This window comes from Cupressus sempervirens, chromosome 6, assembly GCF_028749045.1.
Source record: "Cupressus sempervirens isolate cs-2001-9-10 chromosome 6, ASM2874904v1, whole genome shotgun sequence".
Taxonomy (NCBI): domain Eukaryota; kingdom Viridiplantae; phylum Streptophyta; class Pinopsida; order Cupressales; family Cupressaceae; genus Cupressus; species Cupressus sempervirens.
The window spans coordinates 145,437,396-145,458,125 of record NC_143123.1 but is presented as its reverse complement, the minus strand read 5'-3'; the positions used below and the strand labels follow the sequence as shown (position 1 = coordinate 145,458,125).

Here is a 20,730-nt window from a genome sequence, read left to right as displayed (position 1 = left end):
TTTTTAAAAGTAACAATTTCAAGCTAGACCACCTTACCAACAGCAAAATCAAGCTATAAATCCACCTTATTAGTAGCAAAACCAAGGCCAAGCTCAAGCTAATAGATAGCCATATCAAGGTAATGCAATGGCTTATAGGCAAAATATCAATCAAAGACCTTTTCGGCCTTATAACCCGACCCTTTTAATGTTGCTAATCTAGTAAGAGATATTGTGCCTATGCAAAATAATCTTGCAGCAAATTTTGAGTGGTGTTATCCCTATAATGAACCACATAATCAGGCTACTTGCACCAATGGGGTGATTAATCAAGCATTAATGGTACAGAATACAGTTCTGGGATAGCAGAATGCAACAAATGATGCACCTAAACAATAGCATGATGCACACACACTCATGAAATTGCTTTCCTTAACTACAAATAGATGAGTTTTGTGTAGTAAATAATGATTCACCAATATCAGCCAATACTTGAGCCAAGAAAAGGGCTCTTGAAATAGAGCAGATGGAAACTAAAAGTAAAGCACTTGATAAAGCTGAACCATCATGTTCCACAAATACTATAGAGGATACTCATGTCCCTGTCAGCAATGAAAACATTCACAAGCAAGCAGAACATGTTGCTGCTAAAGCACATCAGAAATCACATGTTGTTGTACCTTTTAATATTGTGAAAAACATGAAGAAAATCAATGTGCCTATGTCAATGTGGAAGACTTTGGCTATTCTTGGCCAAAAAGATATTTTGAAGAAAGCTCTATCTAATGAGGCAAATCCTAAGAAAGTTGTGGAGGAACCAGCAAAAGCTGTATTGACAAATGCTAATGAGAAGAAAGAGGACAATGATAAAATTGCCAAGGTAAGATAATTAAATCTCCTCCTTTCTATCTTTCATTGATTATTGGTGATAAATTAGTTCATAATTGTATTTTTGATAGTGGGGCTACAAGCTCAATTATGCCCAAAAAGATAACTAACCAGTTAGGATTAAAATATTAGCCCATTGAAAGAGGTCTCATTCAGTTTGAAGGAACATCTATTGGTACTATAGGTGTGACTAAAGATGCAATTCTTACTCTTCATGACTGTCCTAACTTTTCCATTAAGCAAAATATCTATGTAATAGACTTACCTCCATATTTTGCCATCTATTTGTCTAGAGATTTTACTGCAAAAATTGGGGGTTATTTATCATCTAATTGGTCTCACATGCTCTTTAGGACTAGATATGGTACTAAAGTAACAATTAAGTCTAAATTGCTTGCAAGAAACCATATAGAGCCATATATATCTAGTGTTGTAAATGCAAATTTTCTTGCATTTGATGAGGAAGATCATGATGTACCTACTAAAGCTAGAACCCAACTAGATAGCATTCTGGATATCCTTCTTAATGAATGGGCATTAAGTCAAACTTATGAAAATTATTTTTATGATTTGAAAAATGTTGATTTAGGGACTTATGTCATACATGAGCAAGATGCAGTCATTCCTGATTTGGTCAAACCAGAAAATCAGTTTGAGGAATCACAAAATCAGATATGGAGTATATTTTTTGATGGTTCAAGGGGCAAACAAGGTGCTGGTGGGGGTGTTATGTTAATTTCACCTAAAAATGAAAAGTATTATGCCACTTTCAGATTCAGCTTTTCCTGCACAAACAATACAACTGAGTATGAGGGCTTGATTCAAGGTTTAGAATGGGCATAGAAACATGGTATCAAATTTTTGAAGGTATATGGTGATAGTGAACTGATAGTAAACCAAGTAAGAAGCCTAAATGTTGTAGAAAATGATGTTCTTAAGTCTTATAGGCATCAAGTGTGGGATCTCCTTAAAAATTTTGATGTTTTTAACATACTTCTTGTTTCTAGAAGTGAAAATTAGCATGATGATAGATTAGCAGTTGTAGGCACTCGGTATGACATTGTAAATAGCATTAAAGCAAAATCTAATCAGCAACGTATCAAAATTATTACCAGGCCTTCACTGCCTAATAATAATATTAATTGGCAAGTCTTTGAAAGTGAAGAACAAATTTTACAATTCCTATTTGAAAAGGATATTTTTGCCAATTCAAACCAACAGAGGTATAAAGATCAATATGGAGATCAAGTGTTACAGCTGAAAAATAACAAGTTGCCTAAAGGGTTAGTAATGCTCGAAAGTGTTTTTAATTCTGAGGATCAACTAAAACCTGGTAGAGAAAACCTGCTGGTCAAGCAAAATTAGTATGAAGACTTGGAAATCACACCTAAAAAATGTCTAAAGTTTGGTAAAGTGAATTCCATGGAAGAAAAATAATCTTTTCTTCATTTATTTTAGGAATTTAGTGATGTTTTTGCATGGGAATATAGTGATTTGAAGGGTTTTGATCCAAAGCTTGCACAATACACTATAGAGTTGGAATCAACAACTAAACTAGTTCGGCAAAAACAAAGGCCAATTAATCCTAAGTTGGAGCCTTTGATGCAAAAGGAAGTCTTCAGGCTAATTGAAAGAAAAATAATTTTTTTCATTAAGCATACAAGTTGGGTTGCTAATTTGGTTCCTATAAGGAAAAAGAATGGAGAACTAAGATTGTGCATGGATTTCAAAAACTTAAATAGAGTCTCACTAAAAGATAGACACCCACTTCTATCCATAGAGCAAATATTACAGTATGTGTCAAGGGCTGAACGATTTTCCTTGCTGGATGGATATTCAGGTTGTAATCAAATTTTGGTGAAGGAAGAGGACCAGTTCAAAACAACATTTACTACAAAGTGGGGAAAAATGGCATATAAAAGAATACCATTTGGATTTTCTAATCTTGGAGCAACTTTTCAAAAAGCAATGGAAATGGCTTTCAGTAATATGATGTATAAGTTTGTTCTTGTATACCTTGATGACATCACTGTTTACTCTCAAAAAATAGCAGATCATATTGACCACTTAAGGCAATTTTTTTAGCATTGTAGGGAATTTAGAATCTCATTAAACTCAAAGAAGTGTATTTTTTATGTCCATGAAGGTAAGTTACTTGGGTATATTGTATCAAAAGAAGGAATCACTGTAGATCTTGAACGAGTTGCAGCAATTTTGGAGCTATCTTTACCTCAACATAAAAAGGGGCTTCAAAGTTTCATTAACTGTATAAATTTTGTGAGATGATTTATGCCTGATATTGCAACTTTACTTAAGTCATTAACAGCTATGTTCAAGAAAAATATAGTCTTTGCATGGACAAAAGAGGCAAAAGAGAATTTTCAAGCCATCAAAGATGCATTAGCAGTAGCCCCAGTGTTAATAAATCCTAACTTTGGTAAGGATTATATTCTTTACGCTTATGGTGGTTTTGATGTCATTTCAACCATGTTAGTACAAAAGAATTCGAAAGGATTGGAATAGCTAATCGCTTTTTTCAACAAAGGACTTGAGGATTATGAGAAAAGGTGCAATTTTGTTGAAAAACATGTACTTTTTGTTGTCAAAAGCCTTTAAAAATTTAGACACTTGTTGACACATAATAAGGTGATTTTGCATGTGGCGCATCCAAATGTTAAGGAGTTTCTCTTGAGTAAGGATTTGAATGAAAAGTGAGCTAGCTAGATAACACAGGTCATGGAGTATGACGTGGACATCCAAATAACCAAATTGGTTAGGGGAAAGGGCTTATGTGAATAGATTGCTAATAAAGATGTTTCAGCACTTGAAGGGCAAGCAAATACAGTTTTGTTGATCGGTGTTGCAAGAGATAATGACAAACTAGCAAGTTGGTTACAAGATATGGTTCACTTTTTGAGGACTAGTGAGTGTCCAACCACTTTGGACAAAGAAAAATAGAGGTATTATCATTTACAATCTATTCCCTTTGTCCTGATTAATGATGTTTTGTATAGGAAAGACTACAATGGAGTACTTCTTAGATGCGTTGATTCAGATTAGGTTGCAAATATCTTGCATGAATTTCACGATGGTCATTCAGGAGGACATTTTTCCCCTAGAACAAGAGCGTACAAAATCCTCTGAGCTGGGTATTATTGGCTTGATATTTTTAAGGACAGCTATGCATATGTCAGAAAATGTGTCAAGTGTGTTATGTTTGTAGGAAAAGAGAGGTTGCCAGCTTTGCCTTTGCAACCAATTAAGATAGAACAACCCTTTCAAAAATGGGATGTTGACTTTATAGGGCCTATTAACTCTCCATCAAGTGCAGGTCACAAGTGGATAATCATTGCTACTGATTATTCCACGTGCTGGATAGAGGCAGCAACCCTAAAAGATGCAAATGAAACAACAATCCTCAACTTTTATGATGATATTGTGAATAGGTTTGGGGTACCTTCTTCGATTATTTCTAATAATGCAATCACTTTCATTGGAATGAGAGTGACTGATTGGGCATACAAGCATGGAATTTATCTTAGCACTAGTTCTAATTATTACCTACAAGGTAATAGATTAGCATAATCTTCCAACAAGAATCTAATGAGGATTAATAAATGAACTTTGCAAGAGAATCAAAGAGATTGGCATTCTAATTTGAAGGCTGCCTTATGGGTTGATAGAATCACCCCAAAATAGGTTATTGGAAATTCACCTTACCGATTGGTTTATGGGAAAGAAGCTCGATTGTCAATCGGAACAAAGTTACCAGCTCTTGATCTTGCTACTCAACTGGTCCTTTTTGAAGAAGGTGATCATATTCTAGTATGTTGTGCCTAGTTGATGGAGTTAGAAGAAAGAAGAAAAAGGCTATGCAAGCTATAGAATTTTAGCAAATTCAAATTAAGAAAAGTTTTGACAAAAAAGCAAGAGCTAGAGAATTCAGCATAGGTGACATGGTGCTAAAATGGGATGTTCTTTTAAAAGCAGGTCAGGCCATCACAATAAGTTTAATCACATGTGGGGTGGACCATTTCAGATTGTTGAATGCAAACAGCATAATGCTTACCAGCTGGCCACAATGGAAGGAGATGTTCTACCGATCCCTGTGAATGTGATCCACCTCAAGCCATGTTTTGAGGTATGAGTTTTAGTCCTACTTGTATATACTAGGATAGTTTCCTTGTTTTCAATAAGTGTATCTGCATTTTAGTTTAGTTTAGTTTTTCCTAAAAGTTGTCCAAGCACATGTAGTTTTTGTTTTATGTTCTAGGTTAGTTTCTTGTCTTGTTTTGTCGTCTAGGTTAGTCAAGTTGCTAGTTTATGTTGTTAAGTAGTCATTTCTGACCATTCCATTCAAGCATGCATAAATGTATGTATTTGAATGCCTACTTGTACCTAGTACGCACATACATTCACATATACATATCGCTACAAATAAGCATGCTTGGCTGCTAACTATACATATATGCATATCCATGTATTCACTACATACATGCATCCATTCAAACTCATAAATTCATTCACACATAAACAAAATGGTTGACTACGATGGTTTCGACTCCTAAAGTTAATACTTGAGTTTTGACCCTACATACCTGTCAACCCAATAAGAGTTTTAAGTCTTATTAAGCTTACGTAAATGCATCCAAAACTAAAGCAGCAACTTTACAAGTCACTTTGTGTCAGGTCTAGATGCTAAGAATGCATAATTTAGACTCTATGCCCAATGAATAAGAGCGAACTGGTCAAATGTCAAGCAGGCAGACATATAACAAAGGTCGCCAAAAATGTTACTAAAATTCTACACATGCTAGAATTTTACCTTAATAGTAACATTGCAAAAGCAAAACATCCAAATCATTCATTTTCATTTTCATTTCATTATTTCAAAGATCATGAGAAAAAGAAGATATAATGTTTGTTGTATAAATCATCACTGATATGTACAATTTTCATTTTTACAAAGTATGAAATGAATGAAAAAATGTTGGAAATGAAATATCTCACATAAGCCATGAGTCTAACTACTACCTTTTATACATATTGAGAATAAGAAAAGCATAGCACAAGAAGGTAGAGTTAGAGGTAACCAATCATTGCCTTTCCAACATTTGACTGGTTATTTGATCTTCGATGCTATTCCTGGTCCAGCTCTGGGCCTTCATTCTCCTACATGGGAAAAGTGGGGTTAGATCTTAAAAGATCTAAGAAATGACTGATTATCTACAACTATGTACTCACATATGCAATATCTTTCCTATTTCGAATACATATAAAAAAATAGTAATGCTCAAACGACAAAAACCAAAAGATGTGATGTTAAAAGGACATATTAATTCTGATATGAAACCTTTCATTATAGTCAATCACAAGTATGCTAATTTTACAAGAAATAGATACAGATCACAGAAGGATAATTTATGAGTGTCACGAGCCTGTGTTTGAACCTCATGGAATACTCTTTTAGATATCACAGAATGGGATAATTCAGCACTCAGTTGTTTCAGAATACAATGAAGAGTTTGCATATTTTGTTGCAAGAAGGTTGTAATGTCCCCTTTTTAGCATTCATAGCATGATGTTGTCATTAGCCTATTTCCCCACAGTCTCGTAGGCTAACCAAGACACTAAAGGGACTTAGAGGCCATTTGGCCTAGATAGTTTCAGTCGCAAGTCTTTCTGAGGGGTTTTGAGGCAACTTTGGGCATACTTACTATTTATAGTAAGTCATCTTTGACATGGTCGGACATCCAGTGGCAACGGTATGTCGATGGTAATTGTTTAAAATCGACAAGAAGACTTGTTTATCATTGATAAGATTTGCTATGCATTAATAAAGCTATTTTATAAAGTTAAATTTAAATATTTAATTTTATTAATGCATAGACTATAGTTTGTGGGAAATATTTAAATTAAAAGAGTCCCCTTTATTTTATAACACATTGGAGGCATAAGTTACATAAAGGGAGTTATGTTTTATCCCACATTGAGAAAACGAAGGACTGAGCTCTTGTGAGAGCACTATAAAAGAAATGGAAGAGCTTTTTTCTAGTATGCTTGGATGAAGATTAATGTTATGTTGCTAGATATTTGTTTATCGGGCTTGGAGGACGGAATCCCTCTTTGCTAGCATTCTTTTCGATGTTGAAAGACACAGTCAGGAGGATTAACGATGTTTCCAAACATACTGGGTTTCATATAGTGTTTTGCTATAGTACAGATGAATAGTGTTTTGCTACAGTGCAGATGAATAGTGAATTTGCTATAGTGTGTGAATAGTATTTGCAACAAGTTTATTGTTTATTCTTGCTGATTTGAGGGTTTGGAAGGCTACCAACTACATCTGCAAAAATACTACAGCAAGTAATTCCAGGTTTCTTCTGTCAAATTTTAATACTTTTGCATTGTAGTTGTTGAATACGAGACTAATATTTGTTGCAGCATGTTAAACAATTGTATGAGCACATTTACATGGCAAAAATTTAATATTTAATTAGCAAATAAGAAGTTTCAGATTTTCCTATATATTGTAGTATGTGTGCCAAGTGTTTGACAAAAACGCTATGTTGAGTTATTAAGAAAATTAATTGATATCATAAAGTAGCTTGCAAGTTTTTTATTTGGAAAAAATAGGGGAGGATATTACAGTGGTATTAGAGCTATAAGTCCTGCCATCCTGTGGGGGTCTTATAGGGAATTTGGAACAGCCAGATAGAGGGGAAAGTGTTTGACGAAATGTCAAAACACTAAAATCAAAGCATTTATGTTTGAGCATGTGACAGGGGCCTTATAATTTTCGTAGTACCAAAGCGAGACAAAATAGTATTTCAAACCTGCAAAGCGAACGGTCTAGTTCATCTGTGCAGGTGGACATAGAATCCAATCATATAGACACAGAGGAGGTATTATTTGATCAAGACAGCAATATGGGTGACCGAGATGATAGGAATACAGGATTAGGCAGAGGCGGGAATGTCAGTCCAGATCAGGGAGAGGAAAGATTTTTACAGTTATTAGACACCTTGGCACAGGGACAGCGATTAGCAGAGCAGAGAGCATAGGAACAGAGTCAGAGATTGGAGCTTATGATGCAGATGATGGCTCGTCAAATGGGGTTGAATGCTAATGTGGGTGGAGGAAATAATCAGAATGGTAATAATTAGGATGGGAAACATAATGGAGGAGAACAAGTTGGGAACAATTTCGGTCATGCACCCCAGCAAACTAGGACAGTGAGTTAAAGGCCCATGATTCCCACATTTCCTCCTAGAGCTCTAGAGCAGCCCATACCAAAGCCCCAAATCACTTATATACAGGACCAGTTGAGGAGAGATTGGGAAGCCGGTGGTCCAAATTTTATTGCTGCAATTACCTTTAGGGAGTATATGGATGTGTGGATGAAATATATGCCACGTGGACATGACAGGAACCAGAGCTATGAGCTACGGAAGAAAGTAGGGAAACTTCAATTACCATATTATGATGGCTCAGGAAAGTCTACAACAAGAGCTTGGGTTCAAAAGCTTGACACATACTTTCAATTGTACCCTATGCCTGAGGAAGAAGCTATTAAGTATGCAGCAATTCATCTGGATGGGTTAGCACACGAGTGGTGGCATCATGGTATGGTCACTATGGGACATGCACACATTACCTCATATGTGGAGTTTACGGAGAGACTGATTGAACGATTTGATAGGAAGGATCCAGAACTCCATTTCAAGGAGTTAGCTCAGCTTAAACAGTGGGGATCATTGGAAACATACATTTCAGAGTTTCAAAAACTTTCAGTGTTAGTAACAGATGTATCTAAACGGAGGATACTGATTCTATTTATGGATAGGTTAGCTGATCCGTTGAGAGGGTGGATTAAAGCTCTCAACCCTCCCACTTTGCAAGAAGCCATTAAGAAAGCTCGTGACATGGATTCCTCTTCAGCTTCTAAAAATAAATTCCAGGCAAAGAGTTTCCCTTCGAGGAAAGATAAGGACAGTAAACCTTTTCATAGAGAGGCTCAGCCACCTAAGGAGGAAAGTAAGAGGTTGGACAATGAGACACTTAATGATCTCAGGAAGAAGAAGCTTTGTTTTCATTACAGGGAGCCTTGGGATTTGTCACATAAGTGTCCATTGAAAGAAAAAGCTATGCAGATGGAGTACTTTTCATTCGAAGAGTCAGTGGAGGGAGATTCAGAGCAGTCATCTGAATCAGATGGAGATGATAATTCTTCACATTAGGAAGCACACAGTGATAGCACGATAGCTCAGTTGTCCAGTATACAGGAGGTCGTCACTTTCAAAGTTAGGGGTACTTTGGATGGACAAAGATTTGCGGCACTCATTGATACAGGGGCAACACATAACCTCATTGATGAGAAGTTTGTGTCACGCAGAGGGCTACATACAAAGGAGCATAGGGGATTTAAGGTGATGGTTGTCGATGGCTTCAAAATTGATTGTACCAAGAAAATCACCAACTTGCAGCTTCATTTAAGAGATTATGACATGGTGGGAGATTTCTTTGTGGTCAACATTGGTGATCAGGATATGGTGCTTGGGATGAATTGGATGAATTCTCTAGAAGAGTTTACATTTAACCTCCAAAAAATGGAAATGAGGTTTGAGACAAATGGTAAGAAGATATTGCTCAAAGCTTTGTCAGATGGGAGACTTCGAGTGGTGTCACTCAAGCAGATGCAGATTTTCTTCAGACAGGACCAGGTGCAGTGGACAGCAAAGTTCAGAGTAATGCCTGAGGTGACAGAGCAGCATAAATAGGAGTATCCACCTGATGTACAGAAAATAATAACCAAACACACTAAGGTGTTTGGTGAGATACCTCCAAGGAGACCCTCGGATAGGGGAATCGAGCATGTTATTGAGTTAGAGGAAGGGGCTAAGTCAGTTATCATCATACCTTACCGCCATCCAAAGAGATAAGGATGAAATAGAAAAGGCAATTAAGGAGTTGATTGACATGGGGCACATATGGCCAAGCAAGGGTTCTTTCGCTTCTTCAGTAGTATTGGTGAAGAAGAAGGATGGTACAATGAGGATGTGCATTGATTATAGGGAGCTAAACAAGAAGACAATCAAGAATCGATACCCTATTCCGTGCATTGATGAGCTTATTGATGAATTGCACGATGCCTACTACTTCTCTAAGATTGATTTGAGATCCAGCTACCACCAGATACGGGTTAGAGAGGTGGATGTGGAGAAGACAGCTTTTAGATGCCACTACGAACATTTTGAGTTCTTAGTCATGCCCTTTGGGTTGACTAATGCCCCGCCACTTTCTAGTCCTGTATGAATAGAATGTTCAGAGATCAGTTGAGGAAGTTTGTGTTGATTTTTTTTGATGATATACTGATATACAGCTGTACTTGGGAGGAACATTTGAAGCATATTGATGCAGTGCTCGGCATTCTAGAGAGGGAGTCATTATATGCCAAGATGAGTAAATGCGAGTTCGGGATGACAGAGTTGCTCTATCTAGGGCATATTATTAGTGCAGGAAGTGTTCAGGTTGACCCAGAAAAGATCAGGGCCATTCTGGATTGGCCACCACCGAGGAACACTTCACAACTCAAGGGATTTCTTGGGCTTTGCGGGTTCTACCGCAGATTTGTGAAAGGATTTTCACAGATAGCAGCACCACTTACAAATTTGACATGGAGAGACAGTTTCAAGTAGTCAGAGAGGGCTCAGGATTGTTTTGACAAGTTCAAGGAGCTGATGAGTACATGTCCTGTTTTAGCCATTCCAGATTTCACCAGGCCTTTTGAGTTGCAATGTGATGCCTCGGGAGAGGGCGTAGGAGCTATCCTCATGCAGGACAAACATCCCATCGCATATGAGAGCAATAAATTATGAGGTGTTGAGAGAACTTACAGCATCTATGACAAAGAAATGCTAGCAATCATGCACGCGCTAGCTAAGTTCAGGCAATACTTAGCAGGGAGCCGATTCACAGTAAAAACAGATCATAACAGCTTGAAACATTTCCTTGGATTGAAGGATCTTAATGATAGGGAACATAAATGGGTGAGTAAGTTACAGGCCTATAATTTTGACATAGTCTATGTCAAAGGGAAGAAAAATATTATTGCAGATGCTTTATCCAAAAGGCCTCATTTGCTTGATGTTGGGATAGTCATGGATGATTGGAGAGAGTTAATCTTGGTAGAGTATGCCAAGGATAGTTGGGCATCTAGTGTTATTGAAGGAGCTATTCAGGATAGTCGATACACTGTTGTAAATGATTTGATCATTTACAAGGGAAGGATTTATTTGGTACCTGGGTCTACCATGAAGCAAAAGATCTTGAGAGCATTTCATGATTCACCATTAGCAGGACATCCAAGATTTTTTAAGACATATCGACAGGTGAGAGAGCGCTTCACTTGGAAGGGGCTTAAATAAAAAGTGCTACAATTCGTTAGGGAGTGCCTAGTGTGTCAGTAGAACAAACAGGAACATTCATTTCTAGGCGGTTCACTACAGCCCTTACCTATACCAGAGAAGAAGTGGGATAGCATTTCCATGAATTTTATCATAGGCCTTCCAAAGGCACAGAGTCAGGATTGTATTTTTGTTGTGGTAGACAGATTGATAAAATTTACACATTTCTTTGCAATTTCGTCCACATATTCAGCAGTACAGACAGCAGAGCTATTCTTTCAAGAGGTATTTAGATTACATGGGATGCCACGGAGCATAGTCAGCGACAGGGATAGTAGGTTTATGAGCCACTTTTGGCAGGAGTTATTCAGGTTGTGTGGAACAGAGCTAACTCCGAGTACCAGTTACCACCCCCAAACTAATGGGCAGACAGAGATAGTGAATAAATGGGTTGAGGGGTACCTTCGAAACTACATTGTAGGAGAGCAGAAGGCTTGGGTGAAGTGGCTACATCTAGGGGAGTACTGTTATAATACCTCTTTCCATATGTCTATTCAAATGTCCCCTTTCATGGCACTGTTCAGGTATGATGCTCCTAATTCTCTGGATTTTTTATTTGGGGACAGTAGGGTGCCTAAGGCCAAGGATATTTTGCAAGAGTGTCAGGACATTATGTGATCCTTGAAGGAAAATTTGCAAAAGGCACAAAATCAGCAGAAGCAATATGCTGATCAGCATAGGGTTGAGAGGTCTTTCAAGGTAGGAGACATGGTGTACCTCATGTTACAGCCGTATAGACAGTCCTCTCTCAAAAAGAGTGGAGCAGAGAAATTGAAACCACGCTACTATGGACCATTCAAAGTAATTAGGAGTGGGCGAAGTAGCTTATGAGTTGGAGTTTCCTACAGACAGTAAAGTGCATAATGTATTCCATGTGTCACGCCTTAAGAAGGCATTGGGCCACAATGTGGTGCCTTCAGTAGTATTGCCACCTCTTGATGATGAGGGAAAGCTTATCTTGGTTCCCAAGGCTATACTTGACTCCAGGGAGAGGGTGCTTCGCAAGAGGATCATCAAGGAGTACTTGGTCAAGTGGAGGAATCTACTAGTGGAGGATGCTACTTGGGAAAATGAGCAAATATTACAGCATCCAGAGTTGAAATTGCTTAAGGACAAGCAATTTTGGGAAGGGCGGACTATAATGTCCCATTTTTAGCATTCATAGCATGATGTTGTTGTTAGCCTATTTCCCCATAGTCCCGTAGGCTAACCAGGACATTAAAGGGACTTAGAGGCCATTTGGCCTAGATAGTTTCAGTTGCAGGTCTTTCTAAGGGGTTTTGAAGCAACTTTGGGCATACTTACTATTTATAGTAAGTCATCTTGGACATGGTCGGACATCTAGTGGCAGCGGTATGTCGATGGTAATTGTTTAAAATCGACAAGAAGACTTGTTTATCATTGATAAGATTTGTTATGCATTAATAAAGCTATTTTATAAAGTTAAATTTAAATATTTAATTTTATTAATGCATAGACTATGGTTTATGGGAAATATTTAAATTAAAAGAGTCCCCTTTATTTTATAACACATTGGAGACATAAGTTAGATAAAGGGAGTTATGTTTTATCCCACATTGAGAAAACAAAGGACTGAGCTCTTGTGAGAACACTATAAAAGAAATGGAAGAGCTTCTTTTTAGTATGCTTGGATGAAGATTAATGTTATGTTGCTGGATATTTGTTTATCGGGCTTGGAGGACGGAATCCCTCTTTGCTAGCATTCTCTTCGCTGTTGAAAGACACAGTCAAGAGGATTAACGGTGTTTCCAAACATACTGGGTTTCATATAGTGTTTTGCTACAATACAGATGAATAGTGTTTTGCTACAGTGCAGATGAATAGTGAATTTGCTATAGTGCGTGAACAGTATTTGCAACAAGTTTATTGTTTATTCTTGCTGATTTGAGGGTTTGGAAGGCTGCCAACTACATCTGCAAAAATATTATAGCAACTAATTTCAGGTTTCTTTTGTCAAATTTTAATACTTTTGCATTGTAGTTGTTGAATACGAGACTGATATTTGTTGCAGCATGTTAAACAATTGTATGAGCACATTTACATGGCAAAAAATTAATATTTAATTAACAAATAAGAAGTTTCAGATTTTCCTATATATTGTAGTATGTGTGCCAAGTGTTTGACAAAAATGCTATGTTGAGTTATTAAGAAAATTAATTGATATCATAAAGTAGCTTGCAAGTTTTTTTATTTGGGAAAAATAGGGGAGGATATCACAAAGGTTTAATGTGGAAAACAAAACTTTACTTATGAGTGATGTGGAAGGTCAGCATTGGAACCAATTCTATTGGAAGCATTTATACTTTAGGATGAAGAACTTTCAGAAGTTAGATATGTTCCATGGAAAAAGCTCAGAAAAAGTTAGATATCTCCAGTTAGTGGTGAATAAAATTGAGAAAAGATTATTTGCGGCTGAAGAAATCTCATCCATGGTGCTGGTGAAAATGGTGATTCTAGCAGTCCAATACCTTACTAGTTGTCCACTTGCTCTACAACAATTACATGTAGCAAACAATGCACTTTCATATTTGATAATTTAAGTTATCCAATATGTTTTATCTCTGCAATAAGGCATTCATACTATAGTCGATTTCAGCAAGAAAACATTAAAAGACATTTAAGGACAGAAGGAAACTATAGTGAGAGTGACATGAATACATATTTACAATGATAAATTCACTCTAGAAAACATAACATTGCTAATAAAATGCCGCAAAACTCCAAGAAGTAAGGGCCGAAGCAAAATAGTCCTTTTCATCAGCTCAAGGGTCTTCACCTTTAATGGACATTTCAAATTGGTCATATGAATTACAAGTAGAACAAAGAGAAATGAAAGAGGGAGAGTCTTCTATGTGGACTCTTCTCACAGATGTTGCAAGTTTTGTAGATGAAGCCTCTTTTATTGCTTCTACCTATAGCAACGTGTTAACTACAAAGATATTAGATGTAGAACAATGCCAAGAGCTGAAGATAGAATCATATTTAGGAGTGGCTCCAGCATTTGCAAACCCTTCAAAATTCATCCACCTTTGTTATTCACCACTAACTGGAGATGTTAATGCCAGGTTTGCTATAGTGGGAAAAGGGTTGACGTTTGATAGTGGAGATTACAATCTCAAAACAAAACCAAAATGGCAAGTTAAGCACGTATATAGAAAACCTAGAAAGAAAAAAAATAGCGATATAAGTTTTGAATTTTGCAACATATGTTTCAAAATATTATCAGATGAAAGACCTAGATAATGTTCAAAGTGAAAACCCGAACAATAGAAAGTGATGAATATTTTAAATATATTCTTCAAAGAACAACAATATATCTTCATGCCAACGAAAGAACACTGATATAAAAAACATACCTCCAAGCAGTAGCTCGACAAATAGGATGAAGAAAAATAGTAAATTCTCTATTGACGGCCAAAGAACCGGTCAAGCTCTAAGAAGCAAAGCAAGTCACAATGGCGGCATGTACAGAAAACCCTTGATATCGAATGCTCCAGCAAACATCTCATGGCGGTTAAAACTAAAAACCCCCATTATCTCCTCTCAGCTTCCGAATTCTTCCAGAATGAGTGCTTGCGAAAATTAATACCCTTTTAAGGTTACAATGGTTTTTACGCCTTTTCATTTTCTAATAAGTTTTGAAGTCTGCACGCACATTGATGGGATTTTTATCCCTTCTAAGTATTTGTGTTTATTTTAAGTGAAGAGGGATAGGGTTTTCTTACTTCTACTTTTATGTTTTAATGCCTTAGGTTATCTGAAAGTCCTCCTTTGTTTTGCATAATGATGTTTTTTTTGTAAAGGAAAATACTTAAATGAGATAATTATAATTCATTTAATGTTTTTCTATTTTAATACAAAAGAAGGCAAGAAATTTGACTTTTAAGTATTTTGGTCCTTTAAGGAAGGAGAATTGGCTTAAAAACATTAGGAGTCCTTCTAGGAGGGAATATAGAGTTTGGGGGTCGGATTTGATTTTACCCTGGCAATTAAAAGGTCTTTATGGTTAGTTGGAGTGTTTTGGGGTAATTTATGATAAGTCATAAGGGTAGTTATGTGTTAGGAAAGTCTAATGAGTAATGAGACTTCATTTTTGGAAGTTTTCTAAGCTCTCATTTTTAGGGTTTTTTTTTGCATTTGACCCAAGTGTCGAGATTGTATTTAGTGAAATTTGTAACTCATTTTTGGAAAGTTCTGATTATGCAGAGAGGTTTTTGTGACTACTTTTTGAGTCCTTAACTTTACTTGCAAAAATTTGTAATTCATTTTGGAAGTTCAATACAAGGGACAGCAATTATATTTATGCTATTTTGTGTCAATTTTTTAACCTTCTTTCTTTCTACAATTTTGTGTGTAGTGTCAAAATGATTTGATAAAACAATTTGTGAGTTGTTATTGTTCCTTGTTGTTTTCTCTCATTCCAACACCTACTTGTAAGAAAGCAAGTCTATTGTGGGTTGTAATTTGTGTTTTTAAAAAGTGAAATTGATTTAAAAGAGGCATTTGTATTCCTCCTTTTGCTAATTCATTATTCAAACTTTACTACAAATTACTTATGCAAATCTTTACAGAAAAAAGTGTTTTACTTGTACTTCAAGTAGCTATATAATTCTTCTCCATCAAATGTGAATTTTCATTATTCACTTTTGGTGTATCACCCATTTGTTAGTTTAATTGTAGATTTTAAGTTTATTTACAATAATTTATCTCCTTTTCCTGCAAGTTTAAATTAGGATCATTAAAATGTTACTGAATACTCAATAAGAGCCGGCCTAGAACCCGGAGGACTTACTTCTTTTACATGTTCCATGTAAAAGTGATTACCATGTTAGGTCAAAATTACCAAACTTTTCCAATTCAGTACTAGTTGCAAATTCTGATACTTAACAGAAGCATAAACAGCATCTATGAATTTCAAGCATTCACCCATAAATAAAGAATTGTCTTCTTAAGTCTCTTCCTCTCTTTCAACCCATTTTTATCACTCTATCTTAACTTGTCGCTCCACCTCTTTCCATCTTTCTATGTCTCTAATTCTTTGTACCTCCTCCTAGCTGTATCTCTAGACATAATTTCCTATATTTGTCCTTCCATAACAAGCCCTATCTCTAACTCTTGTTTGTCCCCAATATTTATATGTATGCCTCTTTATATCTACATCTTCATTTTCCTCCTACCTAATCGAAACACCAGATGCATTATACTATTGGGAGGCACATTGACGCTTTATGTTTGCATTCAAGAACTTCATTATCATCTTATTTATATCTCAAAGAACGAACTAAAACTTACAATCAACATTTGTTAATCTGGCCCATATGGAGAAATGTATATCTTATAGTCTGATTTAAATTTATGAACAAAGAGCCAATACCTCTGACCATAAGGAACAACATCAAAGGGTAAATCTAAAAAGATAGGTCTCTAATAACAAGAAGTTCCAAGCACCAAAAAATCAAGTTTTTGAAATACCACAAATAGTAATGCCTTGAAATAAAAGATAACATCTTGACTCCACCATACCATTCGGACAATGCAATCTAGTTTCAAGAACTATCTACAATACTGTCCAAAAACAGTACAAATAACTTTAAAGAATTAGAAGATACCTTCAACACCATAACATACATAGAGCATATGATGATATGATCTGTTTCTTAAGTATTTGCTTTCTGAACACATACAATCCTTGTTAGACCTGGGAAATAATTTGGCTTTAGCAAATTCCTTTTTAACTTAGAGACAACTTTCTGAACACATACAATCCTTGTTAGACCTGGGGAATAATTTGGCTTTAGCAAATTCCTTTTTAACTTAGAGACAACAGATCACGGATCTGCTAATGTGTGACATTAACATGGAGCATTTGTTTAATGTTTGACCGATAATTATAGCAAGAATTAAGACATTTTGAAATGAAACAGGTGTCCTCACTCCGAATTGCTTTAATGCAATCGGAATTGATTGAGTACGTAAATAATAAATTCAATGCAGATTTCTCAAATGTCATCATTAAGCAGTTTCAGTATTTGATAATGAAGTATTAAAATAATGCCAGACTGGAAAAGAATGCGACATCTCGTATTTCCATGCTCTTAGACGTGTTCCCCCAAGTATGTAGATAAAATAAAGTTTGGATGCAAAGTTGCTGTAAAATCTGAAACGATTCTTTTGGGTGACAAAAACACTCACAGAATACGTACAGACACGGTCAATTTATTTTATCGAGTAGGTAAAAGAGCCTGATATCTTAGATATATCTCTTAACTTTCTTTTTTAATCTTGATAATGTAGAAGTTCTCAAATGATCATTTTCTGAAGTTTTAGTTTTATGAGAACATAAATTCCTTGAAGATCTGGGAAATAATTTGGCTTTCAAGCAGCGAATTCCTTTGTAACCTGAGGTAACAGATTAAGGATCAGCTAATGGGTGACATTATGACATCGTGGAGAGTTTTTGAAGGGTGATCTATAATTCTAACAAGAATTAAGGCACAATTTGAAATAAAGCAGACTTTTTTACACCCTGTTTCTTTAATGCAATCTGAATTAATAAGGTCCGTAATAAATTCACTGCAGATTTATCGAGTATGCTTTAATGCAATATGAATTCAATAGGTTCGTAATAATAAATTCAATACAGATTTTTCAGATATCATCATCAATGCAGTTCCCGAATTCAATAAATGAAGTATTAATGTCATCTGGAAAAGAAAACGACATCCCGTATTTCCATGCCCTTAGACGTGTTCCCCAAGTCTGTAGATTAAATAAAGTTTGGACGCATAACAGCTGTAAAAACTGAAATGATTCTTTTCGGTAAATAAAACATTCACAGTACCCGTACACGGTAAATTGACTTTATCAAGAAGGTAAAACAGCCTATTTCGACTTTACATTTTTACATTCATTCATTTTTACATTCATTCATGAGTGTCAAAAAATATATATTATATTTGAAATGAGAGATTTCAAGCTGCTTTTGCACATCTATGACACATCAATTCTCTATCAAATTCGTGCTGAAAAGATGGGAGCTGCATTGCCACACGTATGACGGTATTCATTCGATTGTCATTTCTTCGGCCTAAGACTGCCCTTTGATGTTCCACGAAGTTCGTCATTCTGTGATCAGTTCGGCGCTTTCTAATTGTCTCTCTTCTTCGATCAAGATCAGCCATTCTGCTACCATTTGTTTTGGTGGAGTATGAAAATCATGCAAGATTCTAGGAAGAAATCATTTTATAACGAGATAATCTGAAGAGGCCGGAGAGAGAGGATACGTACTGTAAAGACAAGGCTTGGCGAGGCCCTCCGTGAACGACATTCTCGCTCAATGAAATCTCTTTAAGCCTTTAAACAAAAATGGAAAAAATATTAACTTTTCCAAATAAATTCAAGAGAGCTTCATAAATAAAATACATACCTTTGATCGAGAACTGTTTCACAATGATGCATCTCAGAGTCGGTGATGGTATTCTGTCTTGCATACGGACACCGCCTGCTTGTTCCATGGCGGTGTTGAAGCCGAGAATAGAGGTTCGAAGGTTGCAGCTGCAACAACAATTAGAATAATAAGCCTACTCAGTCTTCTTAACCTGTAACAAGTATTAACCAATTTGTAATATTCAACGAATCGGTGAAATCAAGCATAGGATTTTTACACTTGTTCTTCTAGGGTTTGTAAAATATTCTAAGGGTTTTGAACCGGAGTGACAGAAAAAACAAAAAATTATACCTACCCGAGGGTGGATTCCGATTCCTGAGAGGCAAACGGGGAGCCCCCCGCTTATGACATTGGCAGCCGTTTGTGATCCCATCTTTGTGCGCATTTTAGTATTCATGACAAAACTAATTCCAGTCTCCACTAAATGTTGCGAATCTAATCACAAAGATCCTGAGAACTTTTAGATTCTCCATAACACAGGAAGATAAAAAAATTCTGTAGACATACTTCAATCTGCTCAAACATAATAAGTCACCACCACAATCTCCATCTTATACTATTCTCCTTTTCTATTGCACGGATTCCTCACTAATACCGTGATTATAGTTGAGAAAAACAATGACTATTTTCCTATTCCAAAAACATGTTCACGAGAACCTTTAAAAGTCATATTAAAGCAGGAATTATACGAGATCACACAAAAACATTCCAGGAGACACAACCTCGATCGCTTCTTCACGACATTTAAACCAAAAACTGAATCCCTCCCTAAAAAGACCGAATAAACCAGATCTTCCTGCCGTACGACATACACTTCTCCCGTAAGTAAATTCAAAGACTCAAAATGGACAGTTCCACAACAGTCAACCTAAAATGTTGCATTTTCAACACAGAAAGTACTAAAATTGGACACTTCCACAGCGTGTACAACCTTAAACATCTCATGTTAAACACAGAAAGATCTTAAATAGACACTTCCACAGCATATAACCTAAAATATCTCATTTTAAACACAGAAAGAACTGAAAAGCACACTTCCACAGCACGTAACCTTGAATTTTTCATTTCAAACACAGAAAGAACTCAAAAATGGACACTTCCACCAAAAAAAACCTTAAAAGTTTTCAATTGAGATTCCATACCTTATTTCTGCAGCGGATCAAGATAAGCGTGCAGATCTCAGTGAAGCTAAGTTTTCCAAACAAAAGACAACAATCAGATACAAAGCCTTAACAAATACAAGAAATATTACACCAAAGCTGTCAAATAAAACCCCAAATGAAATTGCGAGAACAGTACTAATGGATCCGGAGAACCGGCTAAAAGCAAGACAGATGGCTGTAAATCGCACGGAATCTCCCGTCACATGGCACGCGCATTGATTCCCGTTTAAGAAAATATAATTTAAGCGTGCCCTTGCGTGTTTCAGATCATTTCTACAGTCTGTCTGGATGGGCGAGCTTTTTATCTCAAACTGGACCAAACCGCCATTTTTATACGTTTGACTGCCACGTGTCCTTCGTCCGCTCTCTGTCTAAATTTAGCTAAGGTTAAAGCCTGCTGAGCTGGAAAGTGCTTTTTGTTTTCGGTCTGCAATATTTTTATTTATTTATTTTTTCTGTGTGGAATTTTTCCTTGATTTGAGTAATTCGCAAGAATAATAATATATAATATGATAATAAAATATTCCTAATAATTAATGTGATAAATTGGATTGTAATATTTTTTTAGGTGGGAAAGGAAATAAATGGATTGCATCTAGAAGGTCGTGACAGCATATTAAAACGTGGGAGGGCATCGTCAGGGGTTTAACTACTAGGTAGTCATGAGAAGATATGAGTAACCTTCTAGATGCAAAGTAATATTATAGTATTGTAGAGTTTTGGTTAGTCTTGTGGATATGGTGGAAAGAAATCATTTAAAATTAAT

The 20,730-nt window shown here is 36.1% G+C and overlaps 1 protein-coding gene across 4 annotated transcripts; it reads right to left on the bottom strand.

Moving 5' to 3' along the window:
- Positions 1 to 18,147: 18,147 nt before the first annotated feature.
- Positions 18,148 to 20,241, bottom strand: LOC149551641 (uncharacterized). Of its 4 annotated transcripts, none has more exons than XM_089787145.1 (6): positions 20,101 to 20,241; positions 19,944 to 19,989; positions 19,097 to 19,236; positions 18,781 to 18,908; positions 18,642 to 18,707; positions 18,148 to 18,539 (listed from the first exon to the last, which is right to left on the bottom strand). In XM_089787145.1, the coding sequence occupies exons 3-6, from the start codon at positions 19,196 to 19,198 to the stop codon at positions 18,326 to 18,328; spliced, it is 510 nt and encodes a 169-aa protein (XP_089643271.1). In that variant the 5' UTR covers positions 19,199 to 19,236; positions 19,944 to 19,989; positions 20,101 to 20,241; the 3' UTR covers positions 18,148 to 18,325. The 4 variants fall into 4 exon arrangements, with proteins under 4 accessions (XP_089643271.1, XP_089643273.1, XP_089643270.1 ...); XM_089787147.1 differs by having other exon boundaries at positions 18,148 to 18,536; XM_089787144.1 differs by lacking the exon at positions 20,101 to 20,241 and having other exon boundaries at positions 19,944 to 20,095.
- Positions 20,242 to 20,730: the final 489 nt, after the last annotated feature.